This window comes from Clytia hemisphaerica, unplaced genomic scaffold, assembly GCF_902728285.1.
Source record: "Clytia hemisphaerica strain Z4C2 unplaced genomic scaffold, Clytia hemisphaerica genome assembly, whole genome shotgun sequence".
In the NCBI taxonomy this organism is placed as follows: Eukaryota; Metazoa; Cnidaria; class Hydrozoa; order Leptothecata; family Clytiidae; genus Clytia; species Clytia hemisphaerica.
The window spans coordinates 1,217,988-1,237,689 of record NW_027104594.1 but is presented as its reverse complement, the minus strand read 5'-3'; the positions used below and the strand labels follow the sequence as shown (position 1 = coordinate 1,237,689).

General features: G+C 34.5%; 1 protein-coding gene across 1 annotated transcript; it reads left to right on the top strand.

Moving 5' to 3' along the window:
* The first annotated feature begins 256 nt into the window (after positions 1-256).
* LOC136824005 (telomerase-binding protein EST1A-like) lies at positions 257-16,385 on the top strand. The gene is made up of 22 exons (XM_067080163.1): positions 257-389; positions 604-1,923; positions 2,356-2,617; positions 3,241-3,430; positions 3,718-4,014; positions 4,245-4,348; positions 4,617-4,803; positions 5,261-5,322; positions 5,616-5,770; positions 6,268-6,378; positions 6,858-6,951; positions 7,164-7,258; positions 8,601-8,698; positions 9,203-9,394; positions 9,653-9,720; positions 10,181-10,208; positions 10,434-10,496; positions 10,980-11,133; positions 13,575-13,662; positions 14,117-14,240; positions 14,588-14,654; positions 15,013-16,385. Exons 1-22 carry the CDS (start codon positions 278-280, stop codon positions 15,141-15,143), a joined length of 4,002 nt encoding a protein of 1,333 aa, XP_066936264.1. The 5' UTR covers positions 257-277; the 3' UTR covers positions 15,144-16,385.
* The last annotated feature ends 3,317 nt before the right edge of the window (positions 16,386-19,702 follow it).

Genomic DNA, 19,702 nt, shown 5'->3' with positions numbered 1-19,702 from the left:
TTTTCTCTTTGATTGTTTTTGCTTTCTTTTGTTGATTGCTTGTGCATTTCTGAAAATAAAACCATACAAGTAGACCAAGCTGTAAATAGCAAAAACATCAAGTTTGGAAAATGATATTGTTCAATTCTCTTTTTCACTAGATTTTACTTTCCATGGGTGCTTTTTTGTGTCCCTGCATACTAACCTCATCCAACAGCTGGCTACCCACTCTTTAGTATAATCTTTTTACTTTAACAAACATTTTTTCTCTAGCTCTCGAACATTTTCAAAAAGAAATATGAATGAACCTAAAGGTGTAGATGGAATTGATAAAACTAAACCTCACAGAGGAAGAGGGAGAGGAATGGCTCGTAAAACAAGTCAAGAAAACAATCAACCTCTAAGTGAAGGTATGTATTGAAAATCTTTTTATGCCTATTTCAGCAAATTTAAGTCAATTAGGTTTAAGATTTATTATTGTGTATTTTGAACATTAGATTAAAACCCTACCCTAATTAACAAGTGATGAGAAATTTGATGATGAATTTCTTTTTTAGAAAAAATCTTTATTTACAGTAATCAATATTTTGGATTATTATTGTATTGATTACTTTATCCATTTAGAACCTCCAGGTCCACCATCCCCAGCTATTGTGAAAACAGATGATTCACCGAATACTGAAAAGACAAGAGAAACTAAAGTCAGACGTACTAAAGCAGGTTATGAACCATACCAAGTCAAGAAAAAGTTATCGACATTATCACTTTTGGAAAATAAATCATCTTCCCCTAGTCGAAGTGGGTCTGTATCTTCAAAGGATAATAAAAACCGTAAAAGTAGTGATGACAGCAGGGAAAGGAAAAATTCAAATTCAAGGTCTCAAAGTGGCAGAGATAGAGGTGGTAACCGTAATAAGAATGGACACCAAAACAAATCAAATCATAGACATGATAGTTCTTCTCGGAAACATTCAAATGATTCAAACAGAAAACTACAAAGAACTTCTTCATCGTCAGAAAAGGAACACACAAAACCAGAAGAGAAAACTGTTATTCCTGAAAAACCAAAACTTACAAAAGAGCAGGAAGAGAAATTAAAACAAAAGACTCTAGGGCTATCCATTCTTGAATGTCCTTGTAATATTTCACTGACTGAAGAATGTGAAGACTGTCTACCAACTGAAAACAATAATTGTGTGAAAGAAACTCTGAACATAGAAAATGATGAAACAGGGTCTGTTATTGATAATAAGTTTCTTGTGGCTTCACCAAGGACATTGCATAAAGAGAAATCTGTTCTTGAAGATTCTGATAACGAAGACAGTAGTGCTTTGGGTACAAGTATTGATAATATTCGCAATGAGATTCTACCTGATACTGATAATTCTTCTACTCTGACTCACGAGGATGTGAACTCCATGTTTTTAACTGACACTGATGGACATAGTACTGTAAGTGGGGCTAGTGAAACTTTATTTTCTGAAGGGACTTTTGAGGGGACTGGATCAAGGACATCGATAATAACTGTGAGTAGTTCAAGTGATACTGGTAGTAATCCAAGGATGAACTCATTTGATGGTGAGAAAAATGAACGAAAACTTTCAGATTCTAAAACACGCCCAAGGCAAAGGAATGTTTTATCAAGCATCCAGTCTATTCTAAATGAAAATAAAACACTTGACACAAAAGCAAGAGCATCTACTAATAACAGAATAAAGGACAGTCCACAACGTGGTGATAATCGGAAAAAGAATGACAATCGGAAGAAACGAGACAGGAAAGATAGTACTAAAAGGGATTCAAAAACAAGGACTGATTCGAACTCTTCAGACAAACAGTCTGGAGCTGGTGGTGGAATATTGAATTTGCCACAAGATTGTCAGGAACAGATGCAAGCAGATCAGAGAGAGTTAAACCAAAGACAAGTTCACTTCGCCATCAGTGGTAAGGGTTGTGCATATGTAGGGTGAAGAAAATTTCTTCACTAGAGTGTTAACCTGGCAACAAAACAAAATGGTTACAACGCTTGGTTTTAATAATTAGGTTATACAGCACCAATAGTGCAAAGGTAGAGCATTCGACTACAATGCCAAAGGTTGTGGGTTCAATCCTGTATTTAAATCGTATTTAAAATGCCTCTCTGCTTGGTGCTATAGACATATGAACATAACTGTTGGTGCTCAGTAATTGAAGGGAAGGATCAAGCGGGATCATTGGGGATCAATGGTAAGAGGAGCAATCCAGGGAGAAAGAGAAAGAGTGTTGCCTTTCCCTACCTTTTCGTAGATAGGTATCGAAAGAGAAGCCTTTGTGTCATCTCTGACTACAGTCACAGACTTTCTTAGAATATCTAAAAATCAATATTTTCTTATTTAGAAAAACAAGCTGCCAAAGAAAGTAAAGATGAGGCGGTCGCTCAAAAGCAGAGGATGGTTCACACCAAAATACGTGAGTTGAAGGCATTGCTGCAGAAACCATTCGATCAAAAAATACATATAATTGAAGTGATGACAATTTCTGAAGCAATTCAACAACTTTATAAAGAGCTCATCGTTCATTTTCAAGAATATTCCTTCAAACACGATTTTGAGACAGCACTTTGGAAATCAGCTTATCACAACATCATTACTAAATTCAGGTACATTTACTTGATATGAATTATTTGAATCATTCTTCATGTATTATGTTTTATTTTCTGATTTGATCTTGACTTTGTTGAATTTCCCTTTTCACAATATTTGGATTTTAGTCTTTTATTCTTTTATAATAGTTTGGCAAATTCTGCACAATTGACCTTCTCAAGTTTGGTCAAGTTGGCTTTTTGGACCTACCTAGAGGTCCTATAAATTAACCTGTGTTTGTTTGTGCGTCCGTTCGTCTGTTACCAACTTTTCTCGGGATTGAATCTCAGGAATTTTGTGATTTTTATGACGGAGCCCGATTTTTGAAGAAAAAAAATTTTGGGCCAATTTGGGCCTAAAAAATGCCCAAAAATAGGTTTTTTTGGACTTACTTAAAAATCTGTTCATTAGTTTTTCCTAATTTTTTGTACAAAGACCCATTTTTACAGTGTGCTAGATATGAAAAAGCTCATTTTTCGAGGAAAAAAAATTTTTGGCACCAACTTGCAAAACTTTAAATTATTCAGCTTTTGTTTCTATATTGCCTTTATTAAACTTTTATTTTTCGTTTTATAAACAGGTAGGTCCATAAAAGTATCACTTGTTACGCTTGAAATTCAAAATCTAATCTTAATTACAGGGATATTGTAGATTCCACAAAGAACATTGAGAAAGACAAATTACAAGAAGTTGGTGATCTTTATTGGAAATTCTTGCAAAATGGCATTCAATTCTTAGATGAGTTAGTGGTTTTACTGCAAGAGCACTCGAATTTTGATTTACAGGAAATTTTGGATGACCCTGTCAAAATGCACCACTGTGGAAAACAGGTTAGCTGTTTTGTTTTGATTTTTTTCTTCTAGCTTTTAGGTCGATTGAAAGTAAATTACAGAAAGTAAATTTATTTTACGCCGAGGTTATAATTCTATGCACTCTTCAAAGCATAGCGCATAATTTTTTAAGATTTAGGTATTGTTCAATACTAATCAGTACTTAATAGTACTTTAATAGTAGTTATCTAAGTAGTTCAGCTAAGTGGACTAACAGCATCAAGATCTGACCTATTAGCATTAGCAATAATAAGTTTTCAAAAAACGTTTTTCTTTTCTTCCTTTAGGTCAAGCTTGCATTACGTAGCTGTCATCTACTTCTTATCTACATCGGAGATCTCGAACGTTACGTCACACACCTGCAACAAGACAACAATTATTGCCAAGCACAAAAATGTTATAGAGAAGCTCAAATGCTGGCACCAAAGAATGGTAAATCGTACAACCAGCTAGCTGTGGTTGCAGTCACCACAAAACGGAAACTGGACGCTGTTTATTATTATTGCAGGAGCTTGTCAGCTAGCAATCCCATTCTGACAGCAAGAGATCGATTGACTTCAATTTTCCATGAGATCAAGAAAAAGGTAAATGGTTCTCTCTGTCTCTATACTTAATCAAATATTTCTTACCTGTCATCAGAAATATCAACCGATCAATTCCAATTTTGAAAGATGTTTATCTGCTTCAACCTTGCTGATCTGAAACTTCAAATCTTAGCTCCAAATTACCTGTTTGTTTATATGCTACTTTGTCTTTGGGCCATTTATGTTAAGAATAAATGGAGATATAAAATTATGCCTTATCTCTTTTACAGGCTCACGTTTTCAAACAAAGGTACGAACAACAATCATCCTCTATCAACAAAGAAGAAGTAATATTGCAAGAAAGAGCTGACAAACTCAACCCTAATCATCTAAGGTTTGATGCTTGATGATATTTGGCTGATAAAAAGCCTACCTCGATAGTGGGGGTCAGTCAACCCTTAGGATTCGTACTGATCCGTAGTAAGATCCTAAGGGTTGACCCCTTACTACGATTTTATATTTTTACAAAGTTAAGTGATTCTTAATGTTAGTTTATGATAATGACCGTAATTTCATTAAGCCGTAAGATAAAATCAATGTATTCCATGAAATCAGAACTGTGTGGACTGATTAGATATTGAAATAAACTGTTTTATTAACAGGGACGAGATATGGATTTTCATTCACTTGCATCAGATGTACAAAGTGATGTTGACAGACAACAACGAACTGGTTTATCTCACACAACCACCCCTCAAAAACCATTCTTCTGTGACCGATACAGCTGTTGTCAAAAAAAAGCCATTGAGTAGAACCACCTCAAGACAAGATAAACTCTCCCTTTCAAAGGTTTGCCACATTTAAAATGTGCTAAAAGGCGCCACTCCCTTGATGTTTTTACGTACTTTAATATAAATACATTGATGTTCACAGACAAATTTAGTCATTCGGTCGTGGCTTGATCTCATAATAACATTTTTCCAACAAAACCACAACAAAAATATTCGGCAGTAGTTACTAATTGTTTTAAATATTTCTACTTCTTTCACTCCCCTCCCCCCAAGTACAATGGTTAAGTCTGCAGCCCCTTCAACAATTCAAAGTTTTGGGAATGGGCCTTAGGGAGGGGAGTGAGTAAATTAAAGAGACCTTTGAAAATTATTTCAAGGATCAAAACAATTTCAAATCACCCTCAGATATGATTTTCAGTCATTTTGAGCAATTTTGAAAATTTTACTTTAAGTGTTTTTGGACTAGTGCCAATATATTATTGAAGCGATTGAAGATTTTGACTTTTATTGTTTAGATAAACCGTGGATACACGATCTACTTTCTGCATATACACTGCAAACTGTATACCAATATTGGGTGAGCTAAATTTCAGTCATTATTATTGCGCCAAATATTTATTCGCGATTTTTTTTAAACATACAGGGCGTCTCGAAAAAATTCCTTTATATGTATGTTCATCAGTTTATTGCGTTTCTGTTTATGAAAGTGTTAAAAATGACCGTGTCGTGTTAAAGAGGGAAGCAACAGCCACACACACAAGAGCTTATGTAATCGTGTTCTGACATAGGATTTTTTTCGGGACACCCTGTAGTATCCAACCTGATCACCCTCACTCGTTCCATTTCCATTTTTTTTCCTTTCCATTTTAGTCTTGAAGAATTTACGAGAGTGCATCAGGAAACACTTTCCTACTTCAAAACTTTGTTGCAATATCCAAAAGCCTCGTCAGTCAAACAAGAGAACTTGCTGAAATACATGGCTATCAATATCTTCTCCATACATATGCTCATTGAAAAACAGCAAGGTGGGTGTAGTTTTTGGTAGAAAAGTATGATTTTGTTTCTAGATAAAGAATTGTATCGAATAGTGTATAGAGTTTGGAACACCACCTGTCTTTTACCTTATTACACGAATATTACTAGTCATTTTATTAACACGAGTTCAAAAATTTCGTGTAGATAAAAACCCCATTAATTAAAACCAGCCGCTGTTTCCTTGAAAAAGCAGAAGCATTGGTGTTAATTTCAGATCGTGCAAATTTCAAGGCCGTTAAATACTTGCCTAGTAATATTTGTGTAATACGGTATGTTGAATTGTACTTGCTTGATGAACTACTTTAATTGAATCTCTATTATTTGGATCTTTTTGAAATTCGAGCTAAAAAATTGGTCCCTTCAGCCTAAAAATGGTTTAAATTACTCTCTGTAATTCGATTTTTTTTTTAATTCAGATAAATATTTTGGTTCCTTAAAGATGGAATTAGAGAGAGTCGACTATATTTCTCTTTCATATTTACTACAGGTCTACAAGATGTAATGGCGAACACAGCACTAGACTTTGCCATTGTTTTTGCTGTGGACATGTTCGGTGTCCTGTGTTCACATTGTTCCAAACTGTTATCCTCAAACAATGGTAAGAATTTTTTTTATCTCTTTGTGGTTAATTTAACCTGAAAAAAATAGCCAGCGATATTTATTCACGACGTATTTTTTTCTATGGAAACAACCGGTTTTTGTCAGTAATGGCAAATTTTAACGAGAGAATCACTTTTGGCGAAAACCGGGGTTTTTACGTACAAAACATTACGTCATGAATAGCACGAGTTTCATTGATAACCACCATGTTATAGTTATAGATTTAAACTAACTTGTTCCTTTTTTGTTCGCTAAAAGTACCGCGAATAAAGAGGTCTGTCGATTGGTAAGTTGCACGCATTCCCTCTGATATGTTTTGATATAGGGGATACTAATCCGAGTACGAAATCCGAGAGCTGCCCTCGTCTCTGTGTTTTTGAATCCTTATCGTAGCATACCAGAGGAGATGCGTGCAGCCTAGTCGATTGGTATCTTTTTTAGTGCCTTCATGTTTGAAAAATACTTATTTCCCTCTAGACTACGACAAATTAACACAGTTCTTACCAGCAGTTCGTGTCATGCTATTATGGATGGTGGATCATTCGACTCTCATCTCCAAATCATCTGTGAAGTATGTATGCAAGACTTGTATACGATCGTCACTCTCTGTCCTTTAAAATACCAGATTGTATTTTGTTTCATAGCTTGAGATAAAGAGACTTTAACAAAACTCAACGAGATTTGTCTGAATGGATTAAATGACACCTACACAGTACAATAAATCTTGCTGAGTGCTATGTGTAATATTTTTTCTGTACATACCAACTTCTTTTTCTTGATTAGTTCAATGATGGATATTTGGTCAGAGATTTGCCCACTTTTCAATCATATCACCAATATGGAGTTGGAAGAAGCGAACGGAATTTCATCCTCAGAAGGTACAAGGCTAGAGTACTCGTGCATCTTTTACATGCTTTTTGGACCTACCTCCGGGTGCCCCGGTGGAGGTCCTATGAATTAACCTCTGTCTGTTCGTCCGTCCGTCCGTCTGTTACCAGCTTTTCTCGAGATTGGCTCATTAGTTTTTTCTGATTTTTTGCACAAAGATGCAAAATGGCTATGGCCAAAATGTGACGGAGCCCGATTTTCGAAAAAAAATCATTTCCGGCCGAAAATGCCGGAAATATGCCTAGTCTGATTTTTGAGAAAAAATCTTTTCCGGTCGAAAATGCCGGAAATATGCCGGAAATCGCCGTTTTTGCAGATTTTCATCGGACTTTTTCCTTATATTTCGTTGTTTTTTCACACAAAAACATTATTAATATCAATGTCCACGATCAAGCATGATTCAATTGTCAATAAAATTGATTTTTGAAGCCGGAACTATTTTAAAAGTCGCCGGAACAACCTATTTTCGCCGGAAAGACAGTATTTCTTGGATTTCTCTAGCTGTACTTTATATTTTTTTATGAAATTTTGCACACTGACGCAATATGATAATACCTAAAATGTGACGGAGCCCGATTTTCGAAAAACATTTTTTCCGGGTGAAAATGCCGGAAATATGCCGGAAAAACCGGTTTTTTGACATTTTCTCGAATTTTTATTTTTATTTTTTTCTGATTTTTTGCAGAAAGATGTGTATTCGCAATGCTCAAAACATGGCCGAGTTCGATTTTTGAGAAAAAAAATTTTCCGCTTGAAAATTCCGTAAATCGCCGTTTTTGCATATTTTCATTGGTTTTTCACACAAAAACATTATTGATAGCAATGCTCACCATCAAGCATGATTCAATTGTCAATAAAACTGATTTTTGCGACCAGAACTTTCTATTTATTTTTTCCTACAACCCTTCCCTCTCCCCCTATCATCAATCAATGATGAATTTCTTGCGTTATGCATTTTCGCTAAACGCTATGTTTTCTGACTGATTTTTTTCATTTTTCTCCTTGCATTGCTATCTAACTTTCATCATCAGGTAGGTCCATTCAGCATCTAGCTTGTTTCTATTCAATTTGAACTGTTTTCTATTGCCTTTGTAAAACTTAATAATCTCAATTCGCAAAAGAGTGTTCAATCATAAAAAGTATCCCTATCGTCAAAAATTTTGATGACTAGCAGAAATAATTATCAACAATTATGTAATGTAAGATGGTAAAATGTTATGTCGAGAGAAATGATTTCTTTACCTAGTTTTGGACTAAAGGTCAGAAAAAATCACTCTGCTTCTTTGATTGTTTGTATCTGAAAGTTTTAATTCGATTTTGGTTATTTTTTAGATTCGGACAATGTGTACCTGATAGAAGACATCTTTTTAGCCGGCTTCAAACCATACTCTTCAAAACTCGTGAACGGTCCTGCTAATGAAAGACTAAAGGTAGGTAGGAAGAGATGAGTAAAACTTTAATTTAGGTTTGTTCAAAAATATACAAAATGCGTCTTTGATCATGGTCGTCTCTTTGTAAAAAAGAAACTACTAAAGCTGGACTTTAAAAAAATGTTGGTTTGCTGTCTCCTGACCATTAAAATTTGGAGGTGGGTCGGTCGGAAATTTATTTTGACGGCTTATGAAAAATCTCTTTACATTTGACTAATTTTAAAATGAAGACGTAAGAGTTAGAAGGGAATTCACGTTTGTTAAACTTAAAACAGAACGAGACAGCTGCCATAGAGGTTTTGACTTTTAAAAATGAAATTGTTTGGGTCGATAGATTTTTAGGTAGGGTTGATCGGGTGACGGCAAACCAAGTCCAGCCTTATAAATGAAATGAAATTTTACAGTTGAGCTTGATGACTTCGTGGGTACTTAAATTCGCAGATGACACCTTATGGTAGATAATAATTTGTTTCCTTGGCTTAAATCTTACTTCATCTATACCAGGACAAAGTGTGTCACAACCTTCGTATTACATCACTACAAGATCTGATCACACAACTGGATGAATCAGGACAACTTCCATTCGCGTACGATGAAAAAGAAGGCTCGTACAAAGCAGTTCAAGCGACTCAAGTCTTCACTTCGCCTGTCAAACAGAAGAAAGAATTTGATGATGAAGGAGGTGATAACATGGACGTAAGTTGAACGTTATATCAATTTTATACTATAGAGATAAGAAAGATATTTCACATAGATAGCGGACTACGGTCAGTGATTTGTTTAGAAAAGGATTTCGAAAGTTCTTAAAAAAGCAAGAAAGCCTGAATATTAAATTGTCAGTATCTCAATTATAATTTTCATACATTTTCAATTTCGCCTTCACTTGTAATAACCTTTCTACTTTTATACTATTACTATTATACATTATATTTGGTATTACATTATATAATCTAGATAACAGAAGATGTGATCATAGAAGATAGTGACGACGAACAAGATCAAGAAGAAATCGAACTTTCAGGGTATGTAGTAATATGTATGATTGTAATATGTATGATAATATTTTTGTCTTCTCTCAAATGAAAATCTTATGGTAATAAAAATCATACAATTTGAAATAGGAATGAAAATCATAGATTGGGCTTTTCCAGAAAAAAGTTGAAAATGGGGGATGGATGATTTAAATTTTTTTGAAAATTTGCCCCTGGACATTGTGACTTTTAGCCCCCCCCCCTCCAGACAGCAGGTCTAATCCCCCGGGCATTAGTTGACCCCCTGGACATTCAAAATTGCCCTCAAAAAGAGCTAAATTACCCCCAAACAGCGCAAGTTTACCCATCTGACAAGGTAAATTTTGTAGATTTTTCACTACCCCCGGACACTATATCCTCCACCCCCATATACGAACATTTTCTGGAAGAGCTCATTTCAACATACGTATTTACTCGTATTATAATTAATTTATACTGTTATACGTTTTAGGGACCACTCACAGTTAGATCAACTCAGGGTATGTCATCACCATGTTTTGTACCTCAATTCTTAAAAAAGACAAAGTATAATGCGGTATTGCCCTTCTCGTTCTTACCTATAATGACTACTCGTTATATTTTCATCATGCCCCCCCCCAATTACCAGAACTAGTAGAGTTGTTACTCCAGCTCAAAATCTAACCATTATTTATTAAAAAGATTTTCCGTAGATTTTTTCGTGAGCTCCCCTTTCTGTTTTGTAGGCACAAAAAGCAGATTTAGCGCGCCAACTGGAAGAGAATGAACTGAAAAGACAAGCGGCTGTGGTAAGATCGTTATTCTCGTGATCATTCTTACCCTACTGGTTCAAATTGCCTGAATAGATGGACGCTATATTCATCGAGACTTATGGTGGCAAGCTTTAAGGGAAAGCAACCGTAGTGCAGTGGCAGAGCATCCGGCTACGGTGCGCAAGGTTGTGGGTTCGATCCCCAGCCAGGTCATAACAAAGATTCCCAAAATGGTACTTGACGCCTCTCTGCTTGATGCTCAGCAACTAAGAGAAGGATCGGGAGTAAGTGGGGAAATCCAGGGAGAAAGAGTGGCGCCCTCCCCTACCTTTGGATAGATAGCTATCGAAAGAGGACCCTTTGGGTCGTTTCCGACTGCGGTCGCAGACTTACTTATAAGGGAAACTTACTTTATTGAGAACTACACCAACTTGTTAAATATTAACTTTGAGTGTCTGGTATGATATCAGTATATTTTTTTTTGCTTTCCTTTTCAAAAATGTTCCCTGTATATTTTAGGCTGTGTTGGAAACACACAAATCAGAGGGACGTGTGATCTCTGAAAACTCACCCAACCATTTAGTGCTTGATACAAACTGCTTCATCGACTACCTACAATACATTCAATATTTGCTATCGTCCAAAGGATTCACTATTATTGTTCCTCTTATAGGTAAGGATTAAGGCCGGCGCAAATGCGTCCATCATTTCGTGCAACAAAATGTTGGATCCAATGTTGGATGCATTTGTGCCAGCCTTCAGCGACATTTTTTTCGTGATCTGAAGTAACCATTTAAATCTTTTTCACTGATTATCTGATCTAATAACACTTAAAACGGCAATTTCGATATAAACTGAGAAGTTATAATAAAGTAAATTTTATTATGCTTATGCTTGTAAACAAATAAAATCTTGTCTGAGAAATAATTACAATAATATGTAACTGAATCGGTATGTCTCAGAAGGTTCCTCCTCGAATTACAGTCATGAGTATGAGTTATCATCAGAGACCAAAAGGTCTGGCTTCAAAATGCTTTCTTGACGTTTGGTTCGAGGAATTTCCTTGCAATAGATGTACTGTACGTCGAACTTCCATTGTATTCATTTGGATCGCACATCATTCCCTGGTTCTGGTTAATAGCCGGTAAGCGATATGATGGGGCTATCTGTTTGGAACGAAACCTTTCCAGTACGTGTATAGTATAGAAACTAGTCTCTTTGTAGATGTTATAAATTTCTGTCTCTTTAGCTGTCGGCATCTGTTGATGCTCGCGGAAACTCAATCGAGTTAAGAGCCGTGGTTTTCGTTCTTGGAATCTGAGCGGCGTTTGCCGACCGCTATAGCAATTTGTTTCTTGGTGCGGTGTTTTTGTGTGATGGCGGTGGTGCGCGGATCCAGGCTTGTGATGATGGCTTGGTGACTTCGGAATGACTAGCCTGTCAACGTTGTTTCGTTTCGATGACGTAATGTTTCTACTTCGTTGGAAAGATGGTCGGAGTGTATCTGTGACTGGCAACATTTTAACTGTTTGACGACACTTTTTCTGTGTTGCTTGCTTTACACTTTGAGATTACGTTTGGTAAAATTAGGAGAAATTCTTTCAGCCTTCTTATTCGTTTTAAAGAGTTGATATTTTGATAAAAAATCGATTTTTTATCAAAAGCTCGAATTCATAGACATGATGTAGCATTTGAATTATTTTATGAAATCTTGGATGACTAAACGAGTTGAATTTTATGAAAGTAATTCTGATTCTTGATTCGAATCCTGTTCATAAAAATCTCAACTTTTACCCAAACACTTTATCCTTCCATCATAACAATCTTGTGTAAAACACACAAATTTTGATCTTGATTCTCTCTATATCAAGCTCACATTTGATTTTTAACGAGGTGAAAACGTTTAAAATTCCTTATGCGAACCTTGGTCACTCAATTAAAAGTGTATCAATTTTCTATCAATTTTCTAACGCGTGGAGTAAAATTCGGATTTCTAAACAAACTCTCTACAGAGGTTGTTCATGTTTCTGTAAGTTAGGTAATTTCCGCCATTATGGAATCAAACGTTCAAATCTGTATTACGCAAATCGAACGTCTGCTTCCATAAAGGCGGAAATTACGCAACTTAAGAAAACATGAAAAACCTTCATTTTCTTCCATCCCTTTTTCAGAAAAGAATATGAATTTTTTAAACCTTTCTGAAATTTCCTTCTGAATTTCTTTTATATTCAACATTGGAAACATCGTTTCTTCGTTTTCCCTCATCTTTCCAAATAATTCTTGAAAATGTTTTAAAATATTGTTACATTTTTAATTGTCCATGTTGAGAGAGAAAAGAGAGAGGAGACCAAAATTTCTCCATTTTGTGGGTTTTTGTCACTCTTTCGTTTTCAATGAAACCACTGTACTGAAGAATTTCTTTTTATCAAATTGGGTGACATGGATAGATTTTTTCTATAAAAAGGAATTATTTAATGACTATTAACTATCACTTCTTAAGCTCTTCTTTCGCTTTAAATGCTCATCGATCCCCAAATAACTTTTATTATTATTATTCTTATCGTCTGGAACGTTCACGACAACGGACTCGTTCATTGTACTTTCAAACAAACACAAGTGTAGCGACCTCAATCCATTAGGGAACTGCTAAAACAAGATTTGCAACATTATTTTGCCAACTGAGCTGCACTGTTCATGCCTGTGAAAGTATTTGATGATAAGTTTGGGATGAGCTGGAGTTTTTACAAGATACTTCACTAATTGGTCATTTAAAGTGATAGAGATGACGCGTTCTTTAGAAAAAGTAATGAGATTCTTTTATTACATCTTAACGACCAAACAAATCAAATAAGAGCTTGTAAAAAATCCAGCTTTGGGCTTTCGAACTAAATCCATTGGCATAAATGTTTTTCATAGCCTAAAAATGTTCTTAACATGTTCTTATTTTCACCATTAGAGCATTTTGCCCATTTTCCTAAGAAATCGGGTGTTTTAGAGTCCACAAAGCCTTAAAATGTTCTTTTAACTTGTTCTTGATATTTTGGCCAGCGAAATCTGGTGTTCTTATATAGTTTGTTCTTATAAAAAACGTGTATAATTATCTTCTCATTCAAGTGATCAACGAGTTAGATGGCTTAAAGAAAGGAACAGTACTCGAAACAAACCATTCGTCACGTGTTCGAAATGTGAGGGATGCTGCAAGGTAATTTTCTATGGGTTGATATCACTTCTGTAGATTTTGTTTTACCACTCTTAGAAAACACTTCATACTAGCATTCGATCTACAACTGAATCATACAGACAGCGGGTACGTCAATAAAGAAACCTCAAATTAAAAATTTAAGTAGCATTATCTACTGACTTTTAGGGCTTCAAAATTTGCGGAAACTGATTGATCATCATAAAACATAAAACTACGTCAAAATTTTACTCTTTTAGATTTTAAGGAAGTTATCTCTAATGTTAGCGCGGGGGATATCAAAGGGCGACGGCTATATCGCCTTTGCTCACCTAAACCGACGACGGTATTTTGGTGTTTTTACCTTCGTCGAGGACCGTGACTTTGGTGACATGTCAACTTTGCTTTATACCGTCTTTAACCTCGCTGTTAATGAATTGATCAACTAATCCTCCCTCCAATCTCTTCTTTCCAACAGACAAGCCATTGATTTCCTTGAAGATCGGTTCAGTGATTACGATTCAAACTTACGAGCAATAACAAGTAGTGGAAGTGAGATGACCACCATCGCTTTCCGTTCGGAAGAACTCTCTCAAGATAGGGTGAGTTGTCGAGAAATGTTGTTGCATACGAAAAGTTATAAGAAGGAGATTAACATAGTTCACGCCGGCATTTTTTATTGGATCGGGTTTAGAGATGGCGGGAAAAATCTCGAAACGTAGCCAAACGTAAATCTCGTGATCCAACCCACAATAAACTTCCAATACAAATTTAGAGAGTCTATTTAATGTGTTTTGAATTATCTTAAATCGCTAGATTATATCGAATTTTTCATTTTTTAATGATTGAAGACGAACTATTCCATTTTTTTTACATAGAATAGTTAGGTAAGGTTCCCATTTGAGCTGCTCCCTGTGGCATTGTTTTAATTCATTCTTTCTTTTTACAGGGGACGAATGATGACGTCATTTTATCTTGCTGTTTGAAATATTGTAAAGAACATTTCAGTTATGAAGGTATGTTGTTGATTAGTACATCCACGGTGGGGATGAAAATTTCTATCGAAATCCCGATGGGGATATAAATTCTATTATATATCCTAGGTCTAAAAAATCCTAAGGGGATTGGTCTTAGAGTGCAATTTTCCATTGAATTTCAAATGGGAAAGAAAATAAAGTCAATTTTCTAGTTGGGCTGAAATTACATGGTATTTTTCCTACCGGTGCGAAATTTTAGCCAAATTTGAGAGTGGGTAGGGGTCCAGATCTGTGACACATGGATCTTGTTATCATTTGACGTTTTCCGCCCAAAGTTAACTCTAAGCTTTAACCATAAAGCTTTCCAGGTAATGCTAAACTTTTCTTGTTTTCATAGGCACTTCGAAAATTGTTCGTAGAGAAGTTGTTTTGCTGACCAATGATCGAAATCTCCGCGTCAAAGCTCATTCAAGATATGTCCCTACGGTTCCCATGGTTACCTTCATGAAAATGGCGCAATTGCTGTGATGTGATTGGTTAATGATTTCCGAGATGATGTAATTGATATGGTAGTGTCAATATGTTATTGGTTGAAAGTTATTGAAAGGGCTCGGAAATCTTGAGTTATTTGCACCGAGTTAAAAGACTCGGTGACGTCATAACTCGGTTTTTACCTCTGGATTTACTTTGACGAGGATGGTCTTTATGGATCTATCAAAAAAGTTTTTGTTGTGAATCTGACGCAATAATTGTTGATTCCTTAGAATTTATAGCCCTGAATCTAAATACCCTTAATGCTTGATAAAAAGGTTAGAACAAAAACGATTTTCAACCATGCAAGGAGGTTTTTCGTGGGATTAGATTCAGCATTTTGCTCGACTAATTTTTTTGACATTATTGTCTCTTTTTGAGAGTTTAGGTTGGTAGTAGACGTTTGTTTAGAGTATAAATTAATGTATTTTATTTAGAGAATTTTTAAGATCGTCTATTTTTGCAAGTTTAACAAAAGATATTTACGGATACTAATTTTGCTTTGAATTTTAATATCAATTTATTTGCTGCTAGTTTTATTTCATTGTTTTTGGACTAAAAATCTGTGCTCTAGTTAAAATGTACCATATTTAAATTTTTAACGAATTTTTCAAACTTTCTGTTACTTTAGATCTCTAGTCTTAAAATATTCAAGATGGCGTTGAATATTGGTATTTCAGCACTGCTTTGCTTTAATTTGTTTGCTTGTTGTTGTTTTATGTAATTTAAAGCATTTTAAAGACCAAACAGTCATCAAAAGCTTCCATAGATTAAAATCATTTTTTGTCTACAAACGTTAATGCATTCCTTTTAAGTCGAATGCTAGAAAAGACAGTAGATAGATCACCCCTTGCTGACAAAATTCAATCGAATTCAGTGGGATTTCAGATTTTTAGGGCATTGGAGCTAAAATGTAATCGTTAATTCAGCTCGAGTTGAGAATATTTTTAGTCAACCAAAACTATATTAAAAAACCTGTCCCAAAAGTATGTAAACAGATTGCTTAAAATGAAAAAACACGGCCAATGGCATCAATATAATTCCTACCCAGGGTAGGATAACTCTTACTTATAGCTCTTACATTAATATTATAGAGATTTACAAGCTAGGCTACATGCTGACTGGATTCTGTTTACGTACTTTTGGTATTAGAGTTTTATTTGTTTAATATTTATTTTGATGAAATTTATCTACTATTTGAGAAAAACCTTTTTTTTGAAACACAAATTTAAAAACGTTGATATTAATTTAGTTTGTTTTATTTATTGTACCTACCGTACACCAACGATGTAAAAATAATAGATAACCAACTTGCCTTGATTCTCAAAAAACATCCGTGTTACGGTTGTAAAAATATTAATGACATTTTGCATCGTAAAAAGTGCAATTAAATAAAAACTTGCTTCATTTGCAACCTTCTATTGGACAAAATCGATCACGTGATGTATATTTTTCCAAAATTTGGGTTAGAAAAAGTGTATTTTCCTATAGGCAGCCTCACAGAAGGAATTTTTTAATTAGATATTATTGTTCTATAAACATTCATCTGTTTATTTTGTATCATGCAACCTTCATGCACTTTTCATAAGTGAGATATCGCATTTCAAATCACACATATATTTTTCAGATAACAGCATTTTATGAGCGTTTATTTATCCAGACAAAGATTAAGTGGTATCAGGCCGATCCGTAGTCAATTTGTCTAAAGATTGGTACCTTTATCTTTTGAAAAAAAATCCAAAATTTGTAGTAAATAACAATTAAAATTTTCTATCAATTCAGTGGATGTCAAAAAGTGTGTCAAAATCTAGCTAAAAGCATAACACGCACTGCACACAGAGCTTTTTAATAGAGTGCTCATTTCAATAGGAAAACAATGGTTGTTCTCTTGGGAGAAGTGCCTTCTAGAGGTAGTTGGTTATCTATTATTTTTACATCGTTGCGTACACTTTCATGTAGTTGTTTACTCCTAATCTCCTTGTTAGACCCTGTTTGTCAATTGACATACAGTATGTGGCCCCCAAAACGGCGATCAAATTTGAAACTTCTCTCAAATCTAGAGGAAAAGAGATTTTACAAAAATTTTTGCTGCATGAAAACCTTTAACATCTCTACTTTATTTCCTGGAAGTTCTTTTTCAAAATTTTCAATTTCAACAATATTTTTCAATCGCTTAAAGATAGGTAGCTTTTTTCTAATGGCCCCCAAAACGGAGGTTTGAAATTTTAGCGATTTCTCGAGATATCTTTAAGATATGTTTACAAAATTTTGACCATAGTTTTGAAATATGATTTAGAGGGTTTTGGGCATAAATTTATTTGATAAAATTTTTACAGTATACCCCTGGTTTTCAAAATGCAGGTGTAGCTAAAATCAAATTATTAAGCCCGGTGGTAAAAGGGGGAAAAACTATGAACATATTTGTGTTTTTCCTTAAATTTACGACCCGATGGATGTAAAATTTATGATTTTTATGAAATATTTCAAGATTTTCAATATTGCAAAGTCCAAACTGAAAATTTAGAAATTTTAACAACGTCTTAATCAAGTTTTTGAAAACAAATCTCTTTTGAAAATAGTTCCATTCATGTATGGAATAAGCTGTGAAAATTTTAGAAAAAAGCTTAACTGAAACTGAAAATATTAAGCTTTAAAGATATTTTTCTCCTATATTTTGCAAAAAAATGACATAATTTGCCGTTTTTGCTGATTCAGCAAAAAATTTTACATATAATGTAATTTTTTTGTTATAAATTATTAACTCAAGGTGATAGGAATAGAATTCCAAGAATTTTTCCTTTTTCTCATATTTAGAATTTTCGGTTTGTCAATGCTGATTCTAGGGCTCCAAAATACTGGTTGACCTTCAAGATGCTATATCTTTTACCCAGCCTCTAAAGTCACAGATGTATTTGCATTTTCTGAACGGCATTAGATGTAGAAAGTTTCCTATACCCCGTTTTCATAACTTATTTTCAATATCCAAGGAGCTAGAGTGAGTTATATGCAATATTTATCTAATTTTGGTGTTAAAATATTTCCTTTAGACGCAAATATGTTATTTTGAATCCGTCTCAAACCAGCAAAAACATGCTTATTTTTAAGTATAACCATCATTCTTTCAAAATAAACAAAAATCGTTTAATTCTGATAAATCTACAAGTCAGAATCTTCATTTTAATGAAAACCTCCGTTTTGGGGGCCGTCTCCATTTTGGGGGCCATATACTGTAATTCCGAATATTCATTCGAGTGCTTTGAAACGACAAAATGGGGGGTTTCCCAAACCAGCATCATTCTAGGCAACGCTCATTTTGTTCAGGATTATTCCTTTAAATGTGTCATATTTCAAGAGCTGATTACATTTTGTCAACATCTCCCAGGATTTGTGTGTATCATCTGCTACATGCTATTTTCTATTCAACTTAAAGGGGAAATACGGTAATAAGTTTTGACCAGAACTAATCCTTGCCGTTTCAAGTTAAATAAAATCTTGAATTTGAATAAAGGTTTTAGCTTCCAAATGCGCTGAACGAAAGTGGCTTTTAAAGAATTGGATGATAATCGACAGGGAAATGAAAGCTCTTTATCTCAGATTTAATGTATTTTCTCAGAAATTGTAATAGATACGTCGTACCTGTTTAAATTGTTGACAATCAACGCAAAAAAATCTATTGGCATCTCTCTAATTTAACACGGCTGATTTAATAATTATTTTGGAGGTGCTGTATTTTAGTGGGGTCGTTTACAATATAAATTGTATAATTACATGATATTGCCTGAAAATGAGTTTGAAATTTTCAAAAAATTTCGCCCTTGGGGAGAAAAGAAATTGCCCAAAAAAGGAATGTTCACCAGTGTGATTTTAGGGGATTTTTTCCTGAGGTAAAAGCATCCTATAGAGTAGGTCTGGATAAAGTTTCAGCTAGATATTATTTTTTTCCTACAAACAGTCTGTATTTTTGTAACATTACCACACTATTAAGAATGCTTAGAATAGCTCGTTTTTTTCACAATTTAAAACATTTAATTTGGCAAAATGTTCAAAAATTGAATCTCACGTATGTTCTATTCTCCGAAGACAAGGGTCGTACTACCCTGCCCCTTATCCCTTGCTTATCTCGAAAGATTGAAAGATTACGTCATAAACGAAAACAGCAAAACACAACAAAAACAAAGGCTGATTCAAAGAACGAAGGTTTTCCTGCATAAGCATCCTTTGCATACAATATACTCATCAAAAGAATCCGTCTCTAATTATGTCGGCGTGCCAGTCATTAAGCTTCGTAATTATCTTGACATTATTTTTCAAAAGAAAATGTTTAGATCAGTAGGGTATAATAAATAAACATTTTTTCGGAGTAAACAGAAGAGGTTCTGAATTAAAAGAGAGTTTTGATCATTTTTTCAAGGACTAAATTACGACGATATTTTTCACTCGAACGAGAGCTTTTTCACATATTACAGACTAAGTGGTAAAATTTCAAATTTGTTTATTTTAATAATCTTTTTCTTATAAAAAAAAGAAGATTTTGAAAATTATGGTAATTAAGGAAA

Coding starts and splice junctions, on each gene's coding strand:
- LOC136824005 (XM_067080163.1), top strand. CDS start 278: ATGAATGAACCTAAAGGTGTAGATGGAATTGATAAAACTAAACCTCAC. Junction 2,618..3,240: donor AACATCATTACTAAATTCAG/GTACATTTACTT, acceptor TCTTAATTACAG/GGATATTGTAGATTCCACAA. Junction 13,663..14,116: donor AATGTGAGGGATGCTGCAAG/GTAATTTTCTAT, acceptor TCTTTCCAACAG/ACAAGCCATTGATTTCCTTG.